Source organism: Trachurus japonicus, chromosome 8 (assembly GCF_045865225.1).
Source record: "Trachurus japonicus isolate A0001 chromosome 8, Traja_1.0".
Taxonomy (NCBI): Eukaryota; Metazoa; Chordata; class Actinopteri; order Carangiformes; family Carangidae; genus Trachurus; species Trachurus japonicus.
The window spans coordinates 25,411,025-25,430,354 of record NC_140914.1 but is presented as its reverse complement, the minus strand read 5'-3'; the positions used below and the strand labels follow the sequence as shown (position 1 = coordinate 25,430,354).

Below are 19,330 nucleotides of genomic sequence, written 5' to 3'. Positions count from 1 at the left end.
CTTTGTGTCGACAACCTGTTTATGCATTTCAAAATGACCACTCCCTACCAGGTGCCAGAGGTGAGTTTATTATTGACTACCTGACCTTACCAAGGGCATAAATCTCTGGTACCAGAGTAAGGGAGGAGACAGGTGATAAGGCCGAGAGCTCCATAAATCTCAGTTTTCTTTCCCCACTACTTGCGTTTACATGTCTTGACAGCAGCACCTATATGTAACCGTACGGGTGACCTCATGTCTAGAAAAGAGCTCTCTGATCAGACTCCTGGGTGCTGTTCACCCACGGCCCCACGCCCTTTCTTTTATTCATAGCCTGTCCCTCTGTGCTCCATGCTGCTGTTGTTTTCCTTTCCCACTAACACCTGGGAATGCTGCAGGGGAAATAAACCACTGCCAGCATTCCAACACATTCCAGCGCTGAATGCCTGGGCACAGCCGCACATCATTTGCATTCTTATATTTAAAGGTGCAGCCTTTCATTGTCTCCCATTAACCACATCATTCATTCACATTTAGCTCTGTGGAGACCTGTTTAAGGAGATTGGGGTTTTAGAATTTGTTGGCCACTTGCATCGTTGGTCTACAACTTTGAGGTCATCTGGGCAAAGTGAAGTCATTTTCACTACTACTTAAAGAGCCCTTTCAGATATGTTTTTCACAATACATCCAATCAGAAATTAGGAAAAACTAATCTGTCAATTAGTTTATTAACATTAGTGATGTGATCCTACATATGTATTCATTTTCTGCCTATGTTAGAACAGTCTTGGCTGTTTTACAGTTGACTGAATATAATTTCACTCTTGTGCAACTTGAATATTGGCTCACTGTTGGGTAACAAACTGGTTGTGATGTCACAAAATCATTCCCATATGTACCCACCTTCTACTCAGATTGAAGGTGATTCAAGGTGAGCAAAGAAACTTTCTTTCTCACTAAATGACTGCGGAAATGGCCTTCTAGTGTCAAACTTTTCACATAGTATTTCTTTTTGTACAGTGAAGGCCAAACACCCGAGTTTTGGGTGTAGATGGGACTTTAAGAAATGAAAAATAAAAAATGTGAAACATGTGTAGTTACTAAAGAAATTGGAAGAATCTCAGACAGTTACGCAGCCTTGTTGTGAGTAGACAGCAGATATTTGTTCGTTGCTCTTAAAGAATCCTCAAAAAGGGAACTATCCCCGTTTTTTTCCAAACAAGAAAACCACAAGATTCAAAAAAAGGAATAATTACTCAATCTTAGCTTCTGGCCCTCCCTCCTCCACCCTTCCAGTTCCCCCCAGAGGGATGTGAGTGCGTCAGTGTGAGGTTGGAAAAGAGGAGAAGTAAAGCCTTTTGACTTTCAGGAAGGAAACACATCTGGGGAATAAGGAAAGAGAGAACGGGTGAAAAGAGGAATTAAAGCGGAGGAAGAGGAGCTGGCCAAAAATAGTCAGCCTCCGCTCGAGCCTTGCCTTGCCAGAGTCCCTAACACCACACCTCCTGCCACTCAAGCATTAGTCAGCCCTGACCCATCCCTCTGAGGGTGACTAACCTCCCCACCGAACGAACCCCCCTATGTCTTGAACCTCACTTCCTCCCAGGTGTCTTAATCCAGTCTGGGGGTTGCGCAACTTGAGACCCCCACATCCAGCTTGTTGTCTCCTGTAGAATAGACAAACACCACTGATCCACAAGACACAACTGGAGGGGATGTGGGACTGGGGACCCAGACTAATTTGAATGTGACAAACAAGTACCAAACATATTAGAAGTCAATAATAAACATGTATCATCAAAGTTTAACGATAAGCAACAGAGATAACAGGAGCCTGTGTAATTGTGGGATGATTTATAATAGAGTAAGAGCCAGTGGTGGGGAGTGGGTAAACATGTGCATTCCTTTGGCTTGAAAACCATCTAGAAAAACAGGAACTCCAGCCAGACAAATATGGTAAAGCCAGATGTACGGTGGTGGTGCTGTGACCGGACTGGTTTCGGATGGGAAGGACCGGAAGTATAGCAAACATTTCATCTTGTGCAGGTGTTCAGCAAAGCAGTGGACTTTGCCAAAGCAAACAGGAAGCAGTGGGCAGTGTTTAACTGCGATTGGTCGCTATAGTTTGATTTGTGACAGCGACAAAGAAAGCAGGAAGGAGACGTGTGGAAAGGGAGATATGCAGATTACAGAGGCAAGGGAGTACGTGAGTGACAGCATGTTAATAATATGAGAGACGCTTCTGACAGAGAGCTGCTAAAAGTTTTTTTTTGTTGCAGCAGCAGTAAATCACGAACCAGTGTGAACCAGTCAGGATGTTCACAGTCTGGATGCCTTTTGACAACGCTTCACACAAGAATCTAATTGCTCAATCTTTTATGCAAAAAGAAGAAGAAGAAAAAAAAACACTCATTGTGAAACATTTGTGTACTTTCACAAAAGGTGTGAAGTATCATCACTGAATAAAAGCCCATATAGCCTAACTGATAGACTACCTATAGGCTAGGCTATTATCCTATAGCCTAGAGGAGTTCATTCCTGCTTTTTTAAAATCCACAGTACAGCTATTTAGAGAACATTTCTGACCAGATATGTTTTTCAAAACACCTGTGATACTGGGGGTGGTGTAAGCTTTTGGACTGACAGTGTATCAGACTGTTTTCTATAGCTATTTGTCAACTAGAGCCATCCAGTGGTGCTTTAAGGAAGTTTAAGTAGGCCTGCAGCAGAGAGGAGGAGAGCAATGTGGCTGTCAGGAGACATGGGCCACAGCTGTGATTGTTCTCAAAATGAAACAAAAACTGAACAGTAATCTATCAGTGAAGTTGTTCCAAAGAGTGAGGTGACTAGGCCTACTGCTATATTAGGCCTATAGCCAATTCACTCCATATGTAGGCTGTGGATTTAGGGACATTGTAGAGATACTTATTTTTGTGGTAGGCCTATTAGCAAATATTTATCACAAAACACTTGTCCCTTTCAGTTTTTGGATTTGAGTCGTGATAAACTGTTAGGGTATAGTCAGAGGAAAACACACACACACACACACACACACACACACACACACACACACACACACACACACACACACACACACACACACACACACACACAAATTGCATATAATACAATGCCAAGATAAGTTATTATTTTGAAATGATCTTAGTCTTGGTCTATTTTTATATTTTTTATTTTTATGCAGGCTATGTGTTTCCACCATAGACTGTAAAAAGAGGTTTCATGTTTAATGCTCCTCTTTAATTCTGATTTAGGCCTAGTGAGTTTGTGTTGTTGTTGGTGTTGTTGTATCTCGGCCAGGAAGATTCATAATGTTTGATGAAATGAATGTAAAAACAAGGATTTAAACCAGTGTCATTATGTGGGCTTAACAACACGCTGGGTTGTTATTACCATTATCCCTTTTATTATCATTCATCATGACCAGACAAGCTGACCCATAACATAATCCGTTTCCATGGGAACGCTCCTAATACGGGAGCTCGCTTGGATAACAGGGGGCGAAACGCGAAGCGGGCAGGAGCAGCAGCAGCAGGAGGAGGTGGAGAAGGAGAAGGAGGCCATGGCCGATAATGACTGACGTGGAAGGTGTCAGTAGTGAGTGAGTGAGTGAGTAACTTCGGGAGAAAAACAAAGTCTTGAGGCCGGACCCCTTCGCTCCTCTCCGAGCTCCTGGAGGTTTCACGGGGCACAGCAGGATGAGTCTGGACAAAGCCGAGCTGTGTGACTCACTGTTAACCTGGGTAAGTTTGATATTAGCGAGGGGTTAGTAGCAGCAAGGCTAGCAGCCGGCTAACAGCTGACAGCTGGTGGTGGCTAAGCACGGAGAAAAATAACATTACTGTTGTGAGGCAATGCTTCACACGCTACTTTAGGGTCATTTACCGACAGTTTCAGTTCACGCATTTATTGGCTGCAGCTGTGGAAGTTGTTTAGGAGCTAACTGTCGCTAGCCAGACGAGCTAACTAGCCAGGCACAAAGCTGTGAAGTTTGCCCTTTGTGGTCTGTTAGCATGATATCTGACTGTGTTGTCCAACTGGCTGCATGGTCAGCAATATTGACTGCTTTGAAAAACAAACTCACATAGCTTAGTGTTAGCTGAAAGTCTTATGCAGTAATGTTAGGGTATCCAAAATAGTCACTAAGTTAGCCTACTCAAGCTCAGAGGAAATCCACCTGTTTTGCACTTGTCCAAGTAGAGGACTGAACTGAGACAGACACCTACTACTATGAAGACCTGGATAAATCCCCTGACTGTGAAGTACTGAACATTTAAGTAGTGTTTAGTTTCAAGTTTCAAGTTTCAATACTTTATTGCCATGTCAACAACTTGTTGATTGGAATTTGTTTCAGTGGGCTTCACACACTGACATAAAAACACAACATACACCCAATACAGTACATGATAAAAGCAGAGTAAAGTGCACAAGTAATAAATAAATAATCAGTAAATCAATAGATAAATATAAATATGGCACATTAAAACAATACCCTGTCCCTCTAAATGGACTATGGTATTTTAAAATAATATTTCTGAGGTGTTGAGGAGTCTGACAGTTTGTGGGTATGTGCTGTTCTGGAGTCGGGTTGTTCTGGATTTTATGCTCCTCAGTCTTTTTTGTGAGGGCAGGAAGTTAAAAAGGCAGTTAGCTGGGTGGGAGAGGTCTTTTAAAATCTTAACGCCTTTCTTCTGCAGTCTGGCCTCATAGATCTCAGATGTGGATGGAACCTCACATCCAATGATTTTAGATGCAGTGCGTACCACCTTGTTTAGCTGCCTCTTTTCCTCCGCAGACACATTCCCAAACCAAACAGTGATACCAAACGTGAGAACACTCTCAACAGCTGCCGTGTAAAACTGGAGCAATCCTTTGCTAGACACACCACACTTTTTCAGTTGTTTTAAAAAGAACAGTCTCTGGTGTGCTTTCTTTAAAATGGTGCTGGTGTTGTCCTTCCACTTCAAGGAAGATGATATGTTAATCCCCAAGAATCTATAACTGTCCACTCTCTGCACCTCTATGTTGTTGATGGCCAGAGGTAGGTGGTCTTCTTTGTGTCTGTGGAAATCTATAACCACTTCCTTAGTTTTCAAAGCATTCAGTTCCAGATTATTTGTATTGCACCAGTCCACAAGAGATGCTATTTGGTTCCTGTACAATAATTCATCGTTCTTAGTGATTAAGCCCACTACTGTGGTGTCATCAGCAAATTTAAACAATTTAACAGTTTGAAAATGTGAGACACAATCATTGGTATATAAAGAAAACAGCAGTGGCGACAAAACACACCCCTGTGGGGCCCCTGTACTGATGGTTAAGGGTTTTGATGTTTTGTTATTGCACTTAACCACCTGAACCCTCTCTGTTAAAAAGTCCAGAACCCACTGACACAATGAGTGTTCGACTCCCATGTGGAGGAGCTTGTCATACAGTCTAGATGGTAAAATCGTATTAAAAGCTGAACTAAAATCGACAAAAAGAACTCTTGCGTAATTGCCAGGACCCTCTAGGTGCTGCAGGATGGAGTGCAGGCACAGTGACACAGTATCATCCACCGACCTGTTAGCTCTGTATGCAAACTGGTACGGTTCAAGAGTGACATTAGAGAGGTAATTACATACCAAGCGTTCAAATACTTTCATAATGACTGATGTTAAAGCCAAGTTTAGGAAGACTGAATGGGTTTAGACAAAATTATAAAATGATTATATTGTGTGTTTTGTATTACTGGGGCCATTATACAGCAGGTGTCAATTTACACACATGAATATTAATGCAAACCTGTGACACATGGTGGAATCCAAAAGTCTTAGATCACTTTCTCAATGGTACACTGATAATATTTTACACATTAATGAGTCTGGTTCAATTTGATTAAATAAATAAATGAAATATAGCTATACATTTACCACAAGATACATATTTATTTACTGATTCTTCATCTTCATTTTCAGTTGCAGACATTTCAGGTCCCATCATGCAACAGCAAGTACGACCTTACCAGCGGAGTGGCCATCGCACATGTGCTGCACAGAATGTAAGTGCACACAACATATTTTGATGTATTTATGTATGTTGTGTTGTTTTGATGATTCAAATGTACGACATGAACTCAGAGGAAACAGCCGATAGAAATTAATTCAGAACCGACTCACTTTGATTTGCTTATCTATGTGATTCACGCTAAGCTGCCCTTTGAAAAGCACAGGGTCATTGTCTATGCAAATGTTAAATCTTTAACCAGTTAACATTAAAATGCATGCAGCCTGGATTTGTGAGGTCGTCTTTTGTTTCTCAGAGGGTTATGCCCCACTGTGGCCTTGAGATGTGAGTTTAATTTTTTAAGTAAACCACTCTGTCCAGGCCTATTGACCTTTAGAGCTTGTGGTGGTTTGTTTGTTTTCCTCATCACTATACCTCCACTGATAAATGGACAACCCAAGTATCCTCCCAAATGTTTCTTTTTGTTTTAAGGTCACTGAAACTGCTTCTTGAGCATTATATGCATCTGTGATATGTGACTTTAATGAACTGTTCTACTCAGATGTCAGCATGCAGGGCCATGTTGCCCCGTGGCCTCCTGTGAATCTTGATGTCCGGAGATGTGTCGTCGCTGTCACTAGAGTTCTCTTGTGTTCTCATTGACAGAGACCCCTCTTGGTTTAATGAGACATGGCTAGGCAGAATCAAGGAGGAGAGCGGGGCCAACTGGCGCCTCAAGGTAATTTGTGAAACAGCAAGATATGACACAGCACCCAACGGCAGCGAAGAATAATCAAGATGTCTTGGCTATTTATTTTCAACTTCTTTTTCTTGATGAAAATGAGGATGTAGATTGTAAGTCCTGTTTTTCTCTTTCAGGTCAGCAACTTGAAAAAGATTCTCAAGAGCATGCTGGAATATTATCATGATGTAAGAGGATTTTTATTGCTTTTTACTTATTTAAATTTTCATTTGGGTGTGATTTTTTTTTTTTTGTATTTCTCTTGCTATATTTTCTCCCCTAGTTGTTTCTATATCTCCAACTCAGCCCTGTCCCACTTTCCTCTCCGTGAACAGGTGCTGGGTCATCAGGTGTCAGATGGGCACTTGCCAGATGTTAACCTCATCGGAGAGATGGGAGATGTCACTGAGCTGGGCAAGCTGGTACAGCTTGTGCTGGGCTGTGCCGTCAGTTGTGAGAAAAAACAAGGTACGCTTTCTGCTGCAGAAGAAAAGAAAACCAGGCAGATACGCAGCCATCTGTGAAAAACAACACATGGGATTAACTCCAAGTCAGCTCACATGATTCCTGTTAAATGACAGTCATGGCCTGAGCATCACAAGTTTTTACACTGACCACATGCTGTTTTCCCCCCTCGCACCAAGTCCCAGTGTGCAGATTAAAATTCAATGGAAAAAACGGATGAATGCATGTGTTACCGAAACACAAACTGAATGAACACAGGTTCTCTGAAATAGATGCAGTTTTGGTTTGAGGAGATTATTTGTGTTAATCTGTATTTGGCTGCACCGTCACTGCTCTCTGTTGTTGTCTTCCCCCTGAACACAGAGCAAATCCAGCAAATAATGACACTTGAGGAATCTGTCCAGCACGTTGTGATGACAGCCATTCAGGAGGTGAGTGAACCTCTTGCTTATCCCTATCCTTGGTTCTCTCTACTCTGCAATAATCCCAGCTCTTAGTCATGGTGAATTCACAATCGGAGAAATCCGGATAAGCAGAAGACAGAACTGCATCCCAGAAAGCCAACTCTCAAGAATACGTTTAGCCTTGCATTGACACTCATGGGAGTGAACATAACACTGTACATGAGAAAAATGTATGCCAGGTTTTACCAGTAAAAATGCAGTTTGAAAATGATTTAGTCTACAAGTCTCGATCATTTATTAAATCACTGACTTTCTACTGCTGTTTTGCTTCAGCTCCTATCAAAAGAACCTTCATCTGATCCAGGAAGCCCAGAAACCTATGGGGACTTTGACTACCAGGTGAAACCCACTCCCCTTGTTCTCTCAGCAGATCCGTTAGATCTTTCCTCTGACCCCGTCACTGACATCTCCTCTGTATCCACCTTCTGTGATTACAGTCCAGAAAGTATTATTTCCTGAGTGAGGAGGCAGACGAAAAGGAAGACATGAGCCAGCGCTGCCAAGACCTACAACATCAGGTTGGTTCACTAAATCGGATTTATGGCTCACACTCATTTCCTGATACCTCGAAGTTATAATCCTTAAGATCTTAGGTCTGGTTAGTTTGGAAACACCCATAGTTTGCAGGTGTAATTGCAATATTCTACTACAGTTCCTAAAATCCTGGTGACCACAGACAATCGTGGACTACCTTGTTTGTCAAAAACACAATTAAAGAGGAAATGATGACTATACTTTCACAGTGCAGCCAAAACCCACATTAATAAAAAGCAGGTTGTAAACTGCAACTTCTTGTTCTGTTACTGCTTGATGTGTAAAACTTTTTACACATCAGCTGATAAAGGGCAGATATTGGCAGTGTTGTGAACTAAAACCCCCTTTTTTTCTCCATTTGTTAAAGGTGTAAATCTCAGTGACCAACATTTCATTTCTGTGATTGCATTATGAAGTGAAAAATCCTGGGTCTGCATTTACAGCTCAATGCAGCAGTTAAGAGACTATTAGTCTGATATCAAGACTGGATTTATATCCTGCATTGTTTCCCGTGAATCCCTCAAGTGTGTTATTTCAGTCCAGGCTTTATCCACTTCTAACAGTGAAAAAACTACTACTATCTAATTATGAATACAATTAAATGGACTGGCTGTAGCTGAAAAAGCTGACCATAAATAGCATCAAAAACAAGGTCTCTTGAAACTCTTAAGGATTATAACTTTTAAGTGGGTCTCCTGGGGCTGGGTTTGTTTCATCTTCCATTTGTCAAACAGAGTTGTTGGGAAACTGTTGTTGTGGTTTTTGAGTGATTATAAAACCATTTCAGCTCTACATATGCAACTCTGAGATGTTTAGGGGGCTGGTTTTGCTGTGGTGTGTGTGGATGGCTGCAGCATACTGCTGAATGTATAATGCCTGCAGCTTTTGTGCTCTGGCCCTTATTGATTATTCAGCCTGAGACTTTGTGTTCCCATGGCTTGTTGTTGTACCACTGACTAAAAAAAACAAAAAACCCCACTAAATTAATCCTTTTTCAAAGACACACTCCAGTCAATAGTTGCATAACATCAAGATAAAACTGACACGTTGCCTTGGGATGGAGCAGTAGCCAACAATAATTTGCACTGCTCTCAGCCCACCTGTTTGTTTACTTACTTAGCCCACGCATTAGGGATTAGTCATTTGTGTTGTTTTGAAAGCTATTTACTGTTACTGGCCCTATGCTAAAGTATGCAATCTGTCCTTAAAGTTCAGTGTAGGGTTTTGCTGTTCAAGTCCAGCAGGTAAGTACAGCCCCCCCCCTTTTTTTTCCTCTTTTCAACACTGGAATGCCAGCTTGTCTAACTTCAACCTCAGCTCAGCCTGACGCCGACAAACATTTAGTTAAACTGCCGTCTCATCATCTCTCTATTCAAAACAGCTTCATCAGCCTCGAGTTAGAGCAGCTCCAACTGTAACAGAGTAATCAGTGTCACTAATGCCCCTCAATGAGCTGTACATATTCATTTATTTCCATTTTTATCCTGAGGGTCAGGTTTTCGACCTTAAGGCCGACGCTAACAAATCCACCATTGAGAAAGTTCCATCTGCCCGAGAGCGTTGCACACCAGCTGACTAACTAGCTTTTGACCACTGAGCATGTGAAATGAGAACAAAGCATGTGATCGAGGTTCTCTGTGCACAAAAGGTGGTGAGTCTGTCGCTGTGGATCAGTGTTTTCCCTCTGTGAATCTGCCGAGTGCTACTACTGTGGCTTTCACGTGTTTATTTTACTTATGGATTAAGAAGATTTCTGTAAATCAGCCTATAGGACTTTTTTAATGCCATGTTGTTGTTTTTTCAGGAGCATATTCTTTCTCTTCGTTCACTTTTAGCATCTTCATCACTTCTCTCTTAATGCTAATGCTTTAATGTTAATTCTGCCTGTCTTTACACCTCTTTTTGCAATGTTTGTCCTATGTTCCTCTCCCTCCCCCCAACAGTTGTCCCTGGCGCTGGAGGAGAAGTCGTCTCTTCAGGCGGAGACGCGTTCCCTGAAGGAGAAGCTGAGCCGCAGCGACTCTTTTGACGCCTCCACCACTGCCATCACTGGCAAGAAGCTGCTGCTGCTGCAGAGTCAGATGGAGCAGCTTCAGGAGGAGAATTACAGGTACAGCCTGTACAAACACACAGATTTTCTAAGGAAAGCCGTGATTGCACAAAGAATTTAAGTATGTATGTAATTTACTAAACTAAACTTAGAAATGTTTGAGGTTTTCAGAAAGATTTAACATTCCCGATTAATAATGATGCTATTGTTGACTCATCTTACCCCGTTTCGTATCTCACACAAACCCCCTGATCTTCTGTCACGCATGTTTCAGACTGGAGAACAGCAAAGATGACATGCGTGTGCGTGGAGAGATACTGGAGCGTGAGGTGGCCGAGCTGCAGCTACGTAACGAAGACCTGACCAGTCTGGCACAGGAGGCCCAGGCCCTCAAAGACGAGATGGACATCCTCAGGTGAGTCGGCCGGTCTTCTTACAATTGCAACCGATTTTAGGAGGCCAAGCAAGAGTGGAGGTTACATGCTAACTTAGATTTATCCCCAGAAACACTATAGATTCTACTGTATATATTTAATGGGTGATTGTGCCATGGAGAATGAGGATTTTGTATTTTCTGTTTTCTGTGCAGCTGTTTGGAGCATTTCTATTAAATTATTACCAGATTAAGTACTTCACATAATTCAGTCTTGAGTCTTACTCGATTTCCTGACACTTACTGCTGAGCCAGTATTTCTGGAATTGTTGTGATAGGGAAACTAAAACCTATGATGCAGTTTGATTTGAAAAACAAGTTTTCATTGAAAGAATATTTTGAAGTCTTGTTTTGACTGGAAATATATCTCTCGAATCTGAAAGAATTTCATCTACATTTTTGTCACTATCAACAAATGTCATGGAAAGACAAAGCGCAATAACATTTCCTGTTTGATCAGAGCTTAGTGTAGCTTATTGTCTGTTACATTAAAGCATGTCTGTGAGCCACACCCTTGCACGTGCTGACATACTCATAGTACAACGAACATGGGAGGGATATGTATCAATATCGTATATTTTGTTTTTAATCAATAAATATTCACAAGCTCATATTTTCATAGCCACAAATAGTGTCCAACAATTCTTCAACCCAGTCATTTCCTGCTGTTTGAATAATGTGTCTAAAAACTATAGTCCCCAGCTGTTTTTTAGGAAACTGAACTTTTAAAAAATAAGTAGATTTTGAAGGATTTACGTCTTCAGTGGGAATGAATAGGCTTTGAACTGAGAGCCACAGACTGGGCAGGGAAGTGGAAGTGTTGAGAGATGAACTGATGGGAGAACATCAGCAGCCTTTTCTTTTACGCAGTAGTTCATCCATTATCATTTCAGACTCACAGAAACAACTCCCACACCGCCCACACACAGACGTCCATTCAGCCCCTCTCTCTGACCTCTGTGTTTTATAAAAATGAATTTCATGCATTGTGCCGGCTCGCGTCAGACTTGTTGGTTTTTTCACTAGTTGAGTACATATTCCACACGGATGTATTGTGTTTAACTTGAAGTGCTGTTCCTGCGCTTGGCGCTCAACACGTCTGACACTCCTCCCCCCGCCTCAGGCACTCATCGGACCGGGTGAACCAGCTCGAGGCAATGGTGGAGACGTACAAGAGGAAGCTGGAGGATCTGGGAGACCTGCGCAGACAGGTGCGCCTCCTGGAGGAGCGCAACACCGTGTACATGCAGCGCACCTGTGAACTGGAGGAGGAGCTGCGCAGGGCCAACGCCGTCCGCAACCAGCTGGACACCTACAAGAGACAGGCAAGCTGTGGGCTGACAGGAGGAGGAGGAGGGACAGTGTTGACATCCAAGAGACGTGAAACACACGTCATCGCCGGGCGTTTTACATGTGACTGGAAAATGTTTGCAGTTTTTATAGAGCACTCCTGCCAACACAGACTGTTGTGCTCTTCTTCTGACTTGCAGGCTCACGAGCTTCACACCAAGCACTCGGCAGAGGCCATGAAAGCTGAGAAGTGGCAGTTTGAGTACAAGAACCTTAACGACAAGTATGACGCGCTGCTGAAAGAGAAAGAAGTGAGTTCACGACGGCCATCAGGAAACAAAAGCTTAAGTTGTGACAGAGGGAAAAAAAATGTGCACAATGCTTTTACTGTGGTGTTTTATCAGTGTGCAGCTGATCTCCCTTATATCATGGACACACACTAAAAGCCCTGTCACCTTACAAGGTGGAGTGACATAGTATTTAGTGACAGTCCTTGTGTGGATCACCATTTGTTGTGATGATCACAGGAGGCGCAGGAGGAACCCCTGCCAGGCAAATATCATACTATTCTTCAGAGGACTCCCACGTCCAGTGTCTGTTCTAGCACCTTCTGCAATGTGACAGGAGTGATTAATGTCCTTGGGTACTTGTGGCAGTAATTAAGAAATACACACCGTCCTGACATGCAGTCTACATCGGCCATTCACTTCATCCACGTTGCACTACTCTCATTGAAACAGTGTAGTAGTTTAGATGTGTTAGGAAACCCCCCACACCCTCCAGCTCTGAGCTCTGAGCTCTCTGGGCTGTTGTTAGCTCTAATGCAGGTTCTCAACCGTTTTTAGCTCGTGACCCCATTTTGACATCAAAAATTTCTGGCGACCCAGTGGCGATATTTTTATATGCTGCATTTAATTAGAACTTGATTTATATTCGAGAAGGTGAAAGTATAGAATACAGTAGTTTATGATTGTGTGGTGTTTTTAATCATAATTTTGATTTTAATTTTTTGATTGAGTTTACTATAAATATTTATATTAAATATTTTTATCGCTATTGTTTTTATCAATTACTAGACATTTCAGGCGACCCCATTTGATTTCCAGGCGACCCCACGTGGGGTCCCGACCCCAAGGTTGAAAAACACTGCTCTAATGTAAAATGACTTCAGGTCTCTCTCTTCATGTGTATACCCAAGGTGGTCTAATCTAATAATAGTTTTATTTTACACTGGATACTTGTGTTTAATGATTAAGTCGTTTGACACACAAACTAAAGCAGTTTTGTTGTGCTTTTGCTCCTCAGCGTCTGATCTCAGAAAGAGACACTCTGAGGGAAACCAACGATGAGCTCAGGTGTGCGCAAGTGCAACAGAGGTGTCTGAGTGGAGGAGGTGAGTTATAATCCTATTCAACTGGACATAAAGAAGTTAATTAAGATTCTGGTGAAATTACCAGAAGCAACAATCCACTTGTGATGGAGCATATTTTTTCCTTTATCATGTTGTGATCTGACATTTTCTAAATGTTGGTCAAATGTATTCATTCATTCATTGAAGTGCTTTACAAAGAAATGTAAAATACACTTACAAACCAAAAAAACAGACAGATAATTGTAGATGCATCTGAATAGTCATAATAATTAATATTGTAATAAATTATTCATCCAAAATCCAAATCCAGTAGAGCGTTAATCAAAATCATGTGGGGAAGAGAAATCTTCATCAGCTGATGAAGGTTTTTTATTAAATCTGTGCTGAGTCTTAATCCCCGTCTCTCTGTCTCTCCACAGGAGGCCTGTGTGACAGTAGTGTCACAGTGGGAAACCTTGCTGCAGAGATCATGCCCACTGAGCTCAAGTACGTGCACTATTATTAATATGCGGTGTACGTCTGTGTATAAGCTTCGGCATGTAGGGTTTGTGAGCATAGCAGTCAAATTTTGGGCGTAACAAATGAGATTTTCCCTCTAAACCTGTAAAGGGAAAAAAAAATAAAAACACGCACTGGTGTCATTATCAGTAACCCACTCACACCCTATATCCATCCTCTACAGCCCGAGATAAACGGCTCAGACCTGCTCACACAGCCCCTAAAGTTTATTTATAGCTTGAAATGTGCAGTTGGCATCCCGAACAGCGACACATGGCAGCGCTGCACATTTGGCCTGGGTGTTGTCGTAAAGAAGGCTCGGTCAACTCGGCGGAGCGGAGCTTCTGTCTGTCCCTCCACCACTCTCTGACCCACTTCATCTGTCCTCCGCTTTCCTTCCTCCCCCCCCTCCTCACTCCTTCCACAGGGAGACGGTGGTGCGCCTGCAGAGCGAAAACAAGATGCTGTGCGTCCAGGAGGAGAGCTACAGGCAGAGACTAGTGGAGGTGCAGGCCGAGCTGGAGGAGGCCCAGCGCAGCAAGAACACCTTGGAAACTCAGGACAGGTACAGTAGAGCCTGTGCACGTTTGTGTGTGTGAAGTCCAAATTCTTGTTCAGCAGTGTTAAATAACCATCCCCTTTCTAGGCCACCATATTGTATGTTCCTGGACGTTAATCTGCTTGTTTGGCTGATAGTAGGAGTGATATCTGCCTAAATGTCAACTCACCCTCTGGACTGTGTGCTCAACTGAGCTGTGTGGGCTGCACTGGAGGACAGACAGCAGAAAGCCAGATTGTCCCTTGACTGTGTGTGTGTATGTGTGTGTTTACATGCCTGTGGGCATGTGGACATGTGGGTGGACAGTTTATGTGCGTGTGGCTGTGTATGTGTCCAATGCAACACCAGGCCCAGGGTGTGGGAAGCATCCTCAGCAACAGGAGGAGAGGAGAGGAGTGGAGTGAGCATGCTCAGTAGAGCAGAGCTGTGAATGGTCAGGCAGCACTTGGTGGAGCGGATGAACGCTGCCTGCAGCAGATGTACAAGGACCCACATGATACTTTGCAAACATCTCCCACCCACAGACGCAACTAAGTAACCTTGTGTTTCATCTTTTCCTCTGTTCCTTTCACGTCTCCTATCATCCTCCTCCTTCTTGTTTGTGGCTCACTCCACGGCGTTTCCTATCTTTTTCTTCCCGTCTGTGTCTGTTTCCAAGGTTGAACCAGCAGCAGATCTCAGAGCTGCGCTCTCAGATCGAGGAGCTTCAGAAAGCGCTACAGGAGCAGGACAGCAAGACGGAGGATGTGAGTGGAGAGACGGCTGCCTCTGTCCTCTCTGCATACTCTAGTCACCTCACACTTAGAACCTCCCTCATCACAAATAATAGATTCCTACGATCACACTGGTTGACAACAGACACTATGTGCAACCAATCAGCTGAGAGAAATGTATAGATCAGCTCTTATTTTCTTTTTCCTTCATCAAATGACAACCCTTGTTATTTGAATCAGTATGATTATTAATCAGTGTTGACTTACACGTCTGTGAAACTGGAACTGCAAAGACATGACGTTCATATAATTCCTTGAAGTAAAAGTATTTTTTGAGACACTGATTTTTCAGCAAACATTTCCTATGTACAAAAGCAGTATGTTTGCATGGCACTTTGAGTTTGAGAAAACTGTTGAACGCACTTGCCTGTGAACTACTGCCTTGTCTGTTCTTGTAATACATGTTGTGTGGGACTTTAACCCAAGTCTGCTGTGGTGATTCACTGTTAACGCCTGCCCCTCTCTGTCTGTCTCCCTCCGCCTGCCCCCATCGGTCAACTCTGCCAAAATCAGGCTATCGTAAGTACGGCCCACCCTCTGTCCAACTGGCCCATGATTAACTCTTTGTCAGCTTGACTTTCACAGCTTACATTGTGTGTGTGTGTGTGTGTATGTGTTTGTTTGCGTGCCATTCAGAAAACCTGAGTTTTGAGTGCTTTTTTTTTCTTTCCCCACCTTTTTTTTAGTCCTCTTTATTGAAGAAAAAGCTGGAGGAGCATTTGTAAGTATCTGCTTCTTACATATCATTTATCCACGTGTGCGCTAAAAACACATATAGTAAACATATATCTCATCATGTGATTATTACAGGGAGAAGCTCCATGAAGCTCACTCAGATCTTAAAAAGAAGAGAGAGGTCATCGATGACCTGGAGCCCAAAGTGGACGGCAACAGTAAGTCATCACTTTTATTATCACCATCTCATCCGTCTCATGCCGCCTTCTCCTTCAAACACTGTTTTTTCCCCTCTCCTTCTCAGTGGCAAAGAAGATAGATGAACTTCAGGAGATTCTGCGGAAGAAGGACGAGGACATGAAGCAGATGGAGGAGCGATACAAACGCTATGTGGAGAAGGCGAGAACGGTCAGTCCACCTCAACAGAACATGTTCTCCTCAGCATGTGGCTCTAAATAAAATTACAGGGTGTTGTTTTTTCACTGATTTAAGGAGAGCAGTTGTTGTTGGGACGTTTTAGTACATGTGTGGGAAAAATGTTGGTGGCTTCAAATTCTGTCAGTTCAGGGCAGAGCGTTTGAAAATGGAAAAATATTAAAGGGATAGTTAAACATTTTGGCAAATTGGCCCATTGCTATAATCCCTATAGTTTTAGGAGTAGGTTCGTTACCTTTAATTGCCGGTGCGAGACTGCTTGCCGAAAAACTGCCCCGACAGGAACGGGCATCAGCTGTTTTGCATGAATTTACCTCGAAAACAACTCTGTCTTGTAACGTTCCGTTATTATCTCATAGCGTGGTGAATGTGCAGGTCACAACTTGTCCAATAGCTTGCACCGACAATTAAAGGTAACGAACCTACTCCTAAAACTATAGGGATTATAGCAGTGGGCCAATTTGCCAAAAGGTTGAACTATCCCTTTAAAGGTGTGGAGCGAGAGAGGTAAGCTACGTGGCTCACTCCTCAAATGTGCTTGTGGCCAACAGCTGCGACAGGAATAACCCACACAAATTAGCCACAAGACCATGACCATTTTAAAGAGCTCTCCATCATGAATCTATTAATGTCATAGCAGCAGTATAATGTTAATTCAGTAGATTTGTCTTTGTGCAGGTGATCAAAACCCTGGATCCCAAGCAGCAGCAGCAGCCGCCTGCAACTCCTGACGTTCAGGCTCTGAAGAACCAGCTGGCAGAGAAGGAGAGGAAAATCCACCACCTCGAGGTGCAAACCTTTAACATAAAGACTCAAATGATGTTAACTCCAGTTCTGTAGAACCTCACTGTAATGCCTGATGATGTTCCTTTGTACAGCACGACTATGAGAAGAGCAGAGCCAGACATGACCAAGAGGAGAAACTCATCATTTCTGCCTGGTACAACATGGTGAGCAAGTGCATTGAAACATGGCATTTCATATGAACAAACTGAACAGAAACTGGTTTCAACAAATGATCCTTGACTCTTTCTTTGTCCCTCTCCTTCTCAGGGGATGGCATTGCATCAGAAAGTGTCTGGTGAGCGGCTGGGACCCTCCAACCAGGCCATGTCCTTCCTCGCTCAACAGAGGCAGTCCACCAACGCCAGGAGAGGCCTCACACGACACCACCCGAGATAAAAATAAATAAAAAAAACGTCCAGGCAGGAGAAGAAGAAAACATGCAGGGACACAGCGTAGAGAAGATGAAGTGATCTGCTGTGAACTTCATCAGAACTTCCTGAACCTTTTGCCTTTATGCCTTCACTGGATCGCTGCACCTCAGAGAGTATTTTTTAATGCTGCTGCTGCCCCCTGCTGGCTCATAGTGATCCAAGAATTTTTTTATTTTATTTTATTTTCTCTTGTCAGGCCATCATTGTAAATCATTGTAAATAAGAACATGTTCTTAATTGATTTCGCCTGGTTAAATAAAGGTTCTCACTGGAGCCTCAGAGCAGAAAGGTTCCCAAGTTTAGCCACAGAAACAGAAATGACTGGATTAAGTGGAGTTACAGGGTCTGAAAAGAGGCTGTCTCACCTTTTAAGGTGACTTTTATTTTCTCTTCAGTCTCTTGTATTCACTCCTGTTTCTTCAAGGTCTGTTTAATTTTTTTATATATGTATTTTATGTTATACAATAGGTTGGGAGATGAGCTAGTTTTGTCAAGGCTAGGAATTAAACAAGGCAAACGAGGGAGGAGTTATTAGGGGTCACACATTTACTATTGTTGATGCTTAAGAGGACAAAGCTACTGAACTCACACTCAGCCGTTAGTATCTCCTTGGTTTTTTTTTGGTTTGTTTTGAGTTTTCTCATAGCTTTTCTTTTTGTTTCTTAGATCATGTGTTTTGAGGTGAATTTTTGTGTTAGTTTTAATTCGAAGGACATTGGGGGAAAAAACGATGAGGGTTGCTTAATGGCTTTAGTCTTTTTTTATTCACTTTTTCTCTCAAGTTAATATTCATAAAAAGAATTTATTAGAATTTTCCTGATACACCAAAGCACTTTCTCTCTTGATAGATCGGTGGGTTTGTTCAGTGCCTCGCTAAAATCTCTAAATGTGACACTAAAGTTTGAGATATCTGAAGTGTCAACCCCGTCTTCCTGCCTCGTTTGGTAGAAATACATTTTTACTTTAAAGAATACTGCAGGTTCATCTTGTTATGCCTGGTGATACTGTGACTTCAACGTACGATTTTCTCAACATTGTTCCTCTTTTGTTGCGTATGATTTTGATTTATTGCTACTTTTTTTTTTTCATTTTTTCCATTCCCTTTCATCCCCTCTTCCCAAAGATTGTAACAGGGTGTAGGTTGTGGGTAGGACCTGATTGCACACACCACTTTAGACTAATGTGAGCATAGGCATTTGAAGGCCTTAGTTTATCACAAGGACTGGAAAACACAATTATAGCCCCCATTTATAATAACACTAAGAACAATGACTCAGCTAATGGTTGTTTACTGCCACTGACCTCATTTACAGTTCAGCTGAACTGGAAGGAAATGTATTCAACAGTACACTGGAATTCTTTTGTTGTCTGTTGACAGGAAGTCAGAGGCAGATACAAAAGGTGGAGCCCAGCGCTAGATGGCTCATTTATCCACACTGCTTCTGTCGTCACTCACTACTGGTTAATTTCCCATTTCAGCAGATGTACTAACTTCACACTGCCCCATATCAGAGCTGCTGTTTTTATGACTTGGACTCGGTCCCTGTAAATGTTTGTGCTATGATCTACACAGACCAGAATCCTGCTGTTGTGTGCACACTTTTTTTTTCTCTACTGTTTCATTATTTTGAGTAGATATTTATGGTGTTGTGTTATTATCTTAACTGCACATTTTGCATGGCTTGAAGGGTTGAACTTGTAGGTTGTCAGTGTTTGTTTGTATCACATAATGGTCTAGTAGATTATAGCATACGGTACTTCACACAGGGATAGAGGCAAGTTAAAGATTTGTAGTCCTATCTGTTCTACTTTTGCACTACAAATAAACGGGATCTTAAGAA

The 19,330-nt window shown here is 42.4% G+C and overlaps 1 protein-coding gene across 2 annotated transcripts; it reads left to right on the top strand.

The window, feature by feature from the left end:
- Positions 1-3,541: 3,541 nt before the first annotated feature.
- Positions 3,542-19,330, top strand: hook2 (hook microtubule-tethering protein 2). 2 transcript variants are annotated; one of them, XR_015036317.1, is made up of 22 exons: positions 3,542-3,740; positions 5,955-6,037; positions 6,649-6,721; positions 6,862-6,912; positions 7,060-7,192; positions 7,553-7,620; positions 7,927-7,992; positions 8,091-8,171; positions 10,131-10,297; positions 10,512-10,652; positions 11,794-11,995; positions 12,161-12,271; positions 13,266-13,353; positions 13,752-13,818; positions 14,258-14,395; positions 15,048-15,681; positions 15,849-15,883; positions 15,973-16,055; positions 16,142-16,245; positions 16,951-17,061; positions 17,151-17,222; positions 17,326-17,450. XR_015036317.1 is itself a non-coding variant. In XM_085784945.1 (22 exons), exons 1-22 carry the CDS (start codon positions 3,696-3,698, stop codon positions 17,452-17,454), a joined length of 2,136 nt encoding a protein of 711 aa, XP_085641071.1. In that variant the 5' UTR covers positions 3,542-3,695; the 3' UTR covers positions 17,455-19,330. The 2 variants fall into 2 exon arrangements, 1 of the variants encoding a protein (XP_085641071.1); XM_085784945.1 differs by having other exon boundaries at positions 15,048-15,135; positions 17,326-19,330.

What these genes read in the sequence shown, in the direction of transcription:
- hook2 (XM_085784945.1), top strand. Translation starts at nt 3,696, where the DNA reads ATGAGTCTGGACAAAGCCGAGCTGTGTGACTCACTGTTAACCTGG. An exon ending in GAGGTGTCTGAGTGGAGGAG is followed by an intron (nt 13,354 to 13,751) that starts GTGAGTTATAAT and finishes GTCTCTCCACAG; the next exon opens with GAGGCCTGTGTGACAGTAGT. An exon ending in ACCTTGGAAACTCAGGACAG is followed by an intron (nt 14,396 to 15,047) that starts GTACAGTAGAGC and finishes TCTGTTTCCAAG; the next exon opens with GTTGAACCAGCAGCAGATCT.